At 36.3% G+C, this 10,048-nt stretch overlaps 2 protein-coding genes across 4 annotated transcripts; both read left to right on the top strand.

Annotated features, from left to right (window-relative positions):
* The first annotated feature begins 1,242 nt into the window (after window positions 1-1,242).
* On the top strand, window positions 1,243-4,959 carry LOC113333190 (intermediate cleaving peptidase 55, mitochondrial-like). Of its 3 annotated transcripts, none has more exons than XM_026579701.1 (14): window positions 1,243-1,459; window positions 1,888-1,962; window positions 2,049-2,312; window positions 2,433-2,525; window positions 2,712-2,918; window positions 3,008-3,111; window positions 3,228-3,294; window positions 3,390-3,497; window positions 3,616-3,708; window positions 3,844-3,937; window positions 4,036-4,106; window positions 4,201-4,256; window positions 4,505-4,565; window positions 4,688-4,959. In XM_026579701.1, the coding sequence occupies exons 1-14, from the start codon at window positions 1,412-1,414 to the stop codon at window positions 4,763-4,765; spliced, it is 1,419 nt and encodes a 472-aa protein (XP_026435486.1). In that variant the 5' UTR covers window positions 1,243-1,411; the 3' UTR covers window positions 4,766-4,959. The 3 variants fall into 3 exon arrangements, with proteins under 3 accessions (XP_026435486.1, XP_026435487.1, XP_026435488.1); XM_026579702.1 differs by having other exon boundaries at window positions 1,244-1,459; window positions 2,448-2,525; XM_026579703.1 differs by lacking the exon at window positions 1,243-1,459 and adding an exon at window positions 1,469-1,627.
* A 563-nt stretch (window positions 4,960-5,522) lies between these two features.
* LOC113333191 lies at window positions 5,523-6,265 on the top strand. Its single transcript, XM_026579704.1, has one exon. It carries the CDS (start codon window positions 5,588-5,590, stop codon window positions 6,086-6,088), a length of 501 nt encoding a protein of 166 aa, XP_026435489.1. The 5' UTR covers window positions 5,523-5,587; the 3' UTR covers window positions 6,089-6,265.
* Window positions 6,266-10,048: the final 3,783 nt, after the last annotated feature.

The following is a 10,048-nucleotide window of genomic DNA, read 5'->3' as shown; positions in this document are numbered from 1 at the left end:
TGGCAGTCCCAAGACTATTAATTTATCAAAGTTTTATTGTATTTTCTTTCAGGGGCGACAACCATAATCAGAGGATAACTGAATTTATAAACTACCGAATATGAAATATGAAGAATTACGAAAGTTTCATTTTTGGAGAAATTTGTTTTTGGGCGACTACCATAATCGGAGGATTAATGCATTCATAAACAACCGATTATGAAATATGAAGAATTATAATATTTTCATTTTTGGAGAAATTCGTATTCGGGGTGACTTTGAAAATCGGTAGAGAGGTAAGTTTGTAAAACTACCGATTATGCAAAATTTGAACTTTCAATTTGGGGATTTTTCATAATCGGTAGATTATACATCCACAAAATTTCCGATTGTACATATTTTGGAGGCAGTTTCATGTAATCGGTAGATATGGTACTCCATTAGCTAACGATTATGTGTCGTTCATGGCATTCAATGCATGCAGAAATCGAATTTTTTCGTTTAAAAACACACACAAATGCACATAACATGGGTATTAGAGTTTGTTAACACAATACATGTACGTTAAATGCATCGCTAGCTTCGATCTCGGGTGATTCTCCGTTTTCTTCCATGAAAGCGTCGTCTAGAGTTTCATTTTCACAAAAGTTTGGATTATTCAACATATACCCCAAATCGTCTTCTCTAAACGGTAGTGAACCTTGAACTTCAACTAGTTCACGTTCTTCTTCGTACCCATCCATATTTATGGAAGTTGGCAACAATCGGAAGTTGGCAACATATACCCACTTCTTCTTCCTTTTTTTCCTTCTTCTTCTCTCACTACAATCGGGAGTGGTGTTATCTCATAATAACTCAAAAACAGATTCCAAACACTAATATATAGACCATAGACTACCGATTACAAGAGTTTGTTTCCAATTATTTTTTAAAACTACCGATTATTGTTTTGGCTACCGATTATAAAAGGGCATATTAGCCGATATCCACACACTAATAAGTAACTACTGATTTTATATTTGCTACCGATTGTTTTGTAACTACCGATTGAGGTGTTGGCTACCGATTATAAAAGGGCATATTAGCCATTTCGAAAAATCAGAGATAAGGTGTAGCTTATATTAATGCTTGGATGACCTTTTTTATCTTTTTGTGTCGCCCATAATTTTTTTGGGGTCTCGCCTAAAAATGCTAGGAAAAAATATAGGTCTTCTTGCCTGTTGCAAGTTACTATTTGCACCCCACTTGTTATTATGGCAGAATATCAGACAAGTTTAACAAGTATCAATTGTGTTTCCCAACAAGTTTCAATTGTGTTTCCCCCGAAAACCCCTGAAACTTCCAAAAACCATTGATTATATGGAATTTCCACCCCACTTTGAGATAGAAAATTAGTGACAGAAGATCAGAGTTAAAGAAATAGGCAGGAAAAATGCAAGGGCTGAGAACGAAATTATTCCAGAAGTTCTCCCTCAATCAAGTACTGATTTTTATTATATTCTAGGGTTTTCTTTCATCATTTGAAGCTTCTGATCAGTTTGATGTTTTCGTTATCAATTTCTGTTTTTTACTTTCTATTATTGATTTAAGGACATGGGTTTCTGTCAAATTTTTTGAGTTGGGTACAAAATTCATGTTAGTACTCAAGGTGGGAACATTTCTGAATGTTTTTTGTTTGTTTAGTTCATTGTAGAACTCATTAAACTAGAAAAAGGGAGAATTTTGATTTAGCAATCTGTTAGTTGAATTTCAGTTGTAGTAACTCCGTGCTTGACATTCGTTTGGTAACTGAATCTGGCTCAGAATAACTGCACTCAAATGTGTGGTTGCTTTTCTGAGAAAGAAAATTTGAATTGATTGTTCTTGTTTGTTTGCATTGTTCTAATTGGTGCTTGCTTGGTTTTCTAGACTATCCGTCGATGCACATATTGTACATCGAAGGTTTTTGATGCGGGACAACCAACTGCCAGTTCTCATCCTGATGTAAGGGTCTTTACTGGTTGAATATGTGTTAGTAACAAATATAAGATGCTTATTAAATGTACTCATATTCTTTTGCTTGTTTGCAGTTATTATCAGAAGGAGAGATAACACCTGGAATTACAGCTGACGAGTACATAACAAGAAGAAAAAGATTGTTGGATCTGCTTCCAGAAAAGAGTTTAGCTATAATTGCTTCTGCCCCAGTAAAGATGATGACCGATGTTGTTCCATACACATTTAGACAGGATGCTGACTATTTATACTTAACTGGATGCCAGCAGCCTGGTGGAATTGCAGTCCTAAGTCATGAATCTGGTCTATGCATGTTTATGCCAGAATCGGATCCTCAAGTAAGCTCAACTTGTTCTGTGTTATAAATTCATTATAGAACTTCTATTTCAGTTCTGGAGTACTTTTTTAGGAGCTAGTAGTTAGGTATGTAATGTTGTAACATTTTGCTTATTTTTTAGGATGTTACATGGCAGGGTCAAATTGCTGGAGTAGATGTAGCTTTGGACACGTTCAAGGCTGATAAGGCGTTCCCTATGAGCAAGATGCGCGAGGTGAATCCTGTTACCTTTTTACTTAGTTTGTTATTAGATTCGTACCTTTTGAATCCTGTTACCTTTTTACTTAATTTATAACACGTTCAACTAAATGTGGTGTCTATACTGGGCATGTCATTGATGATGGATGATATATGGATATTTGTTGGTACCTTAGTGGTCTGGCTGTTTTGTCTATTGCAGGTCCTTCAAAACATGATTCGACGATCATCCAAAGTATACCATAACCGGAATACTGCTCTATCAGCCTATAAGGATTTGGAGCCCTTCCGCAAAGCATCTATCAGTGGCAAAGTGAAAGATCTTTCAGCATTCACCCACGAGCTGCGGTGGATAAAATCACCATCAGAACTTAAGTTGATGAGAGAATCTGCATCAATTGCTTGTCAGGTACTTCCTCATGATTTGTAAAGATATCAACTACATATGTACTTAGATTGTCACTGGTGATAATTTTTGGTGCTGTGTTCATCTGATAGGCTCTTTTACAAACAATGTTATTCTCGAAAACTTCACCCCATGAAGCTATGCTAGCAGCCAAGGTTGAATGCGAATGCAGAATGAGAGGTGCTCAAAGGATGGCGTAAGCACCTATTTGTTGTATTCTGTTGTGTTGCTGCCATCATACTCCTTCTTATGTATAAAGTATTTTTCAGTAGTTCGTTTGGAAATTATAATTGTATCTATTTGCTTCACCAGGTTCAACCCAGTGGTTGGTGGTGGGCCAAATGCTAGTGTTATACACTATTCCAGAAATGATCAAAAAGTACGAACAATACTTTGAAGCTAACTTCTCCTGTTTTCTATGTCTATTTTATTCATTTTCTTCTATTGCACAGTGACATAGATTTTAAGTTGTAGATCAAAGACGGGGATCTAGTTTTGATGGATATTGGATGCGAGTTGCATGGCTATCTCAGTGATCTTACTCGTACATGGCCAACAAGTGGACACTTTACCCCAGCTCAAGTATGTTTTCCTTTTAAAGTTTTCTTGTAACAAACAAATTATCTTGTGACAAAACATTATTTATTTGGATAAAAACTCTTTCAGTTAAACTAACAAAGACCGTAATTCCTTTTCACAGGAAGAGCTTTATGATCTTATCTTGGAGACAAACAAAGAATGTATAAAGCTTTGCAAACCTGGTATTAGCATCCGCGAAATACACCACTCTTCAGTATGACTTACTAAACCAAATTTGCCGACAAATGCTAATAAATCAAGACATTATTTATTAATTGTTATATTTTTTATGGATGGTATCAAATTGCTAAGGTGTAACTTATAACCTTAAGTGCCTACATTCATGCAGGTCCACATGCTCTGCAAAGGACTTGCGGAGATTGGGATCCTACAACATAAATCTGATGTTCAGAATTACAGTAAACTGAATCCCACTGCTATAGGTCTGTTCTTTCATTCTTGAGCTGTTCTGTTTTTTCCGGCCAAAGAGGTTCATATTAATGGTAAAGTAATCGTCTTCTTGTTTTGTCTCAACTACTAGGTCATTATCTTGGAATGGATGTGCATGACTCTTCAGCAATCAGCACTGACTGTCTTCTGAAGCCCGGTGTTGTAAGTAACAGCTAATTTTGAGGAAGAGCGAATTTTCTTCTAATTTCTTAGCACAAGGCGCTTTTTTGATATGTGAGCTTTTATGTTCAATAAGGTCATAACAATCGAACCGGGGATTTACCTTCCATCTTCCTTTGACGTGCCAGACAGGTAACTATTTCAGTTAGTAACAATCTCTGTGTCCTACCAATTGTTGAGAGATAGTTGTTATACAGAGTTCTATGAATCGATCAAATTTCATCGTCCCTGTTTTAAGTGCATCAAAACACAACCCTCCATCCATACTGTTAGAAAACAGCCCTAATTGATCTTTTGATGGGTATCAATTGTGGTCATATTATTGTATTATAACTTTAACTTGTGTTTCTAAGTCATTTACTGGTGGGGTGGATGTACAGATACAAAGGCATTGGGATAAGAATCGAGGATGAAGTTCTTATCACAGAAACTGGATACGAGGTAATAGTTCTTGCACAATGTCAATGCCTCACTTTTAAACTTTCAGTTGGTTTTTTTTTGTGATTTTGTCACATCTTGAATCAGTTTAAACTAAGACATATTATGGTTTGGATTGGAAACAGGTCCTAACTGGGTCAATGCCTAAAGAGGTTCAGCACATCAAGTCATTGTTAAATGACATGTCGACACCAAGAGGGTAGCATCATCCAGTTGACACTTGCATGTGCCATTTTTCCCGAAGGATTCGTGTTGTGAATGTAAAAGAAGGTAAAGTTTTGCCTTGAACTTGAGATGAAAACACTCCATTCTTTGTAGTGCAATGAACAATAATTAAGAGAAATGAGTTCTTATTTTCTACTTATTAAGTTGGAAAATTTCCAGCTTTTTTGGTGAACTGAATATTGCCTGAATTCTCACATGGAGGGTTTATGCCCATTTCTTTCATTCCATACCTTTATGATGGGAACATAAAGGTTTGTTATTGTCCTTGTGTATATCATGCATTCCATTTATGATGGAACCATAAAGGGTTATCCTTGACCTAATATACTGTGGTACCAAAAATTAACTTAAATTTACAACCCCCGTTTTAATACCAATCTTTTCAACAACCTACCCAACCACATCTCATTTAAAGCATAGCAGAGAGCCTTGAATCATGTCAGTGCGTTTCGTAATTACTGTAATCTGTACATAACTCAGTTTAGAGCCTAACACCGAGCAATAAGTTGCATTATTTACCTACCCATTACTTCTTGTGAGTTGTGACCCCAACTACATTTCAATCACCATAACGACATAGCTTTATGTACATCACGTATCATCAATGAGGAGCAAGAGAGTCAATGGGCAATCAAGACCTTTAGAGCACATTTTAAGTAACCTGATGGCAGATTTGCCATTCTCATTGAAAACAGGTTCACGGTTAGTTGGCTTCTTCTCTATATAATGAAGACCCCATGACCACTACTTCAACCTACTTGATTTGAGAGAGAGAGAGAGAGAGAGAGAGAGAGAGAGAGATGTCTCAAATAATAGAAGAGGTGAGGTCCAAGGCAGTGGTTTACACTGGAGATGAAATTGGACAAGAGAAATGTAAGTTTGTGTTAACAGAAGTTGGATTACCAAATGGGTTGTTACCATTGAGAGATATAATAGAATGTGGGCATGTAGAAGAAACTGGGTTCGTCTGGTTAAAACAAAAGAAGAAGATCGAACACAGGTTTGAAAAGGTTGGGAGCTTAGTCTCTTATGCCTCTGAAGTCACTGCTTATGTTGAGAAAAATAGAATCAGAAAGCTGACCGGTGTTAAAGCAAGAGAGCTCTTGCTTTGGGTTACTTTAACTGAAATATATGTTGATGATCCCCCTACCGGGAAGATCACGTTCAAAAGCTCTCTTGGTCTTTCAAAGCAACAGCCTACTGCTGCTTTTCAGATTGAAGATGTGAAAGAAGATGCCAAGGGAGTGAAGGAAATGAAGGAAGTGAAGGAAATGAAGGAAGTGAAGGAAGTGAAGGCTTGAGAACTGATATCTGTATCTGGCTTTGTTGGTTTTACTGATCAACTTTCATGTTATATGTTGTCGTTATATCTTTATTTCATGTTTTCAGTTTTTCTGCATTCCTCTGGCGGATGCTAGTTAGTAGTGTTTGATGCAAAGTATTAATATTTATGGAGTTGAAGTACTACGAGTTCGTCTTTTGCTTTTCTTTTCTTTTTTCGTTCTCACACACACTGGCTTATTTTCCCTTAGCGGCTCACAGAACATGCCGCAGCGAAACCACCGAAACTTATTGACGAGCAAGAGCTTTTTGCTTTGCGTTTCTAATCCTACTAGCACTGCAGTGTTTACTGCCATGGAAATGCACAAGTAGGACACAAATACAGCGTAGACCAAAATAGGCTAAAAGTTAAAAAGAAAATTTCAGGATCTCCCAACAATCATCTAGTACCGTGGGTTTTCAATGAGTATTAATGCAGTTTTTAATAAGCTTAAGTACATGAGTTTTGTTTTCCAACTGTGAAAAGGACATTCTGATCGGCCAACCACCGCAAAATCAGATTAGTATAGTAATTTAGAAAATTCAAGTTGAGATTCCCTAGTTTACCGCATGAATGAGCTGAAACGATTTTTCCATGACCCAAACTATACTTTGTGACTCCATATATGTCATGTGATCAATATGTCATAAGAACTAACTTATGTAACTAAATATCCATACAGTGACCTAGAATCTGGTTCATCGCATGAGTTTTGCATTATAACTCAAAATTTATTGTTATAACACAAGATTTATCTGAACATTTGGGGCGTCACTCAAATTTCGCAGTATGGCCACAGATTTTCCAAGATCCAAAACTTGCCATGTGACCATGCCTTGTGTTGTGTTCCAAATTTTGCTTATTGATTTAGAATCTGCCTCATAAGTCATAACCTAAAATTTGTTCATGGCCAAAATCTGTGTTACTTTTCACCATATCCGAAAGTCATACATAATAACAATATAAAAGTGGATGGTCTGACCTCTTTTGGTACTCAATACAGTAGAGACTAGAGAATGCAACTTCTTTATTTATATTTTTAACCGACATCTTCATCCCAAGCTATTCCATGGTTACTCCTTGAGTACCTTGATTTGTAACTGGGGTGCTGTCGTTGGAAGCAATTAGCATCTCTATCTTTGTACTCCCTTAATCTTTATCTCTCAATGATGAATTTTCCCTCCTCTTTTCAAAAAAAAAAACATTTGCACAGGTGGTTACATAAGAAAGGAAATGAATGATACAAAATCGTACTCCCTCCGTCCCTAAATAGATGACCCATTTTAAATTTGGACAATTCTTAAGGCGAAAAGGAGAGGGGAGCATTTTTTTTAGTTTTTTATTGGTCAATCAAAGGGAGACCTTTTACGGGTAACTCATATGGATTTTGTCCGTCACACTTTTATGGTCCTCAAAATTGAGTTCCAAAAAAAATTTGATTTTCCAAAATTGATCAATTCTAGATCGTTTTTCTTCAAACTTTTTGCAGTAAAGAGATCTTAATCGTAATATCTCTCATAAATCAAAAGAAATATCGAAAAATATCATCCACGATCAAATAATTTCTTGATTGAAACTTCAGTGAAAAAAATGTTTTCTTAAAATTTTGATTTTTCAATTTTCATAAATAGTACGTCGTTTTTCTTCGAAAATCGCACTATAGTTTATGATCACTTTATTTTATATGGGTTGAAAGGAACTTGGATAAAGTTGATCGAAATCGAAGACTTTCTAGTTGCGAAAAAACCCAGAAAAACGGGTCACGCACTGTTGATTCGGGCAGAGAAGAAAGGCACCATGGGTTATTTTGTAACACATATAATTGTTACAAATTCCGTGACCGCGACCGTCCGTAATTTATCAGGTTCCTATAACTGTTGCGGATATTCTTTCGAAAACCTGGTCAAATAGTAATGAATATATGTGTTGCAGTTTTTTTTGTTCTTCTTGGGCGACCCTAACTGCTGCAGCAGTAATCTTGTTACAAGTATATCCTTATGGATGATAACTAGTAAGATTTAGAAATGATTTACTTCTCAAATTATACCATGGGTGAAAAAGCGTGGGTCTAACAACCTCACCCAATATTTCGTTTAGGCAATCTGTATAGACGAATTCCAATATAATTCCAAGAGAATCAAGTAGACAGTCAGACTCAATCAATGGAAATATATTCAAGAGTTGTATTTCTGTTTCACAATGTAATCAACAAATCAAACAGATAGAAATCCGCGATCCTGATTATTATGTGAAACAACTTGAACGGCACCAAAGACCAATGTTCAAGTGTCAATCAATTTATATCAACAACCGAAGGTTGGATTATCTAATTGATTGAACTACGCATAACCTGTGATATTTCAATTATATAAACAAATATAATACGAAAAAGAAATAACACAGACACCAGAAATTTTGTTAACGAGGAAACTGCAAATGCATAAAAACCACGGGACCTAGTCCAGATTTGAACACCACATTGTATTAAGCCGCTACAAACACTAGCCTACTCCAAGTTAACTTCGGACTGGAATGTAGTTGAGCCCTAACTAATCTCACACTGATCAAGGTACAGTCGCATTCCTTACGCCTCTGAATCCCAACAGGATTCTGCGCACTTAATTCCCTTAGATGATCTCACCCACAACTAAAAGTTGCTACGACCCAAAGTCGAAGACTTGATAAACCAATCCGTCTCACACAGAAAAGTCTAATGAATAGATAAATCTGTCTCCCACAGAAATACCAATGAGTTTCGTTCCACCTTTTGATAAATCAAGGTGAACAGGAACCAATTAATACACCGGTCTTATATTCACGAAGAACAACCTAGTAATATCAATCACCTCACAATAATCTTAATCGTATGGTAGCGAAACAAGATATTGTGGAATCACAAACGATGAGACGAAGATGTTTGTGACTACTTTTTATCTTGCCTATCAGAGATTAAATCTCGATCAAATCTTAGAGAAGATAGTACTCAATACGATATAAAACAGCAAGATCAGAACACGCAACTATAGAGAAAATAGTTGGGTCTGGCTTCACAATCCAAATGAAGTCTTCAAGTCGTTAACCAACAGGGTTTTGGAAAAACCTAAGGTTAAAAGAGAATCGACTCTAGTCGCAACTAGTATCACACATGAGGTGTGGGGATTAAGTTTCCCAGTTGCCAGAGTTCTCCCTTATATAGTCTTCAAATCAGGGTTTGGAATCAATGTTACCTTCGTAACAAAGCATTCAATATTCACCGTTAGATGAAAACCTGATTAGACTCAAGCTAATATGTTTCAACTGTTAGATCGAACTTAGCTTGTTGTAAACAAATGAAAAGTGACTTCGTTTAGATATGAGTAACCGTACTTAAACGTGTGCACTTTGTTGGCTCAACAATAGTTAACCGAAGTTAGCCATATGAACACTTTCATATCAACCTTATTCATCTTAACCATAGCTAGTTCAATGACTCAAATGAAACTAGTTCTAGAGTTGTTCAATTGTTTATATTCTGATAGAAGTATACAAGTCGAAGCAAAATCGATTTTGATTCACTGGAATCAATTCCTGAACATTATAGCCACGGTTTGCAAAAGATTGCATTCCTTAATATATAAATGTAGTAGTTCATGAACAAACCTATTTTAGAACATAACCTACTCAAGTATGCAAGCGGGTACACATACCTAAGTGGTCGGACTAAGTTTGTGTTCGCCAGTATGCGAATGGGTACGCATACCTCCAAATTCAGTTGAATTTTCGGACATGAACTTTACGCCAGCATGCATACTATGGTTCCCGAACTTGGAATAACATGCAACAGTTTAGCATACAAGTACGCATACTGTGCTATATTCAATCATGGTTAATGCTAAACTCCCATTTCAATCATTGAAATATCTTAGAAGACAAAAATAACGGTCTCACACAAACTATTACT

The sequence above is a fragment of the Papaver somniferum genome, unplaced genomic scaffold (genome assembly GCF_003573695.1).
Source record: "Papaver somniferum cultivar HN1 unplaced genomic scaffold, ASM357369v1 unplaced-scaffold_132, whole genome shotgun sequence".
In the NCBI taxonomy this organism is placed as follows: domain Eukaryota; kingdom Viridiplantae; phylum Streptophyta; class Magnoliopsida; order Ranunculales; family Papaveraceae; genus Papaver; species Papaver somniferum.
The sequence above is the reverse complement of the archived record's forward strand: the minus strand, read 5'-3'. Positions and strand labels throughout refer to the sequence as shown.

Coding starts and splice junctions, on each gene's coding strand:
- LOC113333190 (XM_026579701.1), top strand. CDS start 1,412: ATGCAAGGGCTGAGAACGAAATTATTCCAGAAGTTCTCCCTCAATCAA. Junction 1,460..1,887: donor AGAAGTTCTCCCTCAATCAA/GTACTGATTTTT, acceptor TTGGTTTTCTAG/ACTATCCGTCGATGCACATA. Junction 2,526..2,711: donor CTATGAGCAAGATGCGCGAG/GTGAATCCTGTT, acceptor TGTCTATTGCAG/GTCCTTCAAAACATGATTCG.
- LOC113333191 (XM_026579704.1), top strand. CDS start 5,588: ATGTCTCAAATAATAGAAGAGGTGAGGTCCAAGGCAGTGGTTTACACT.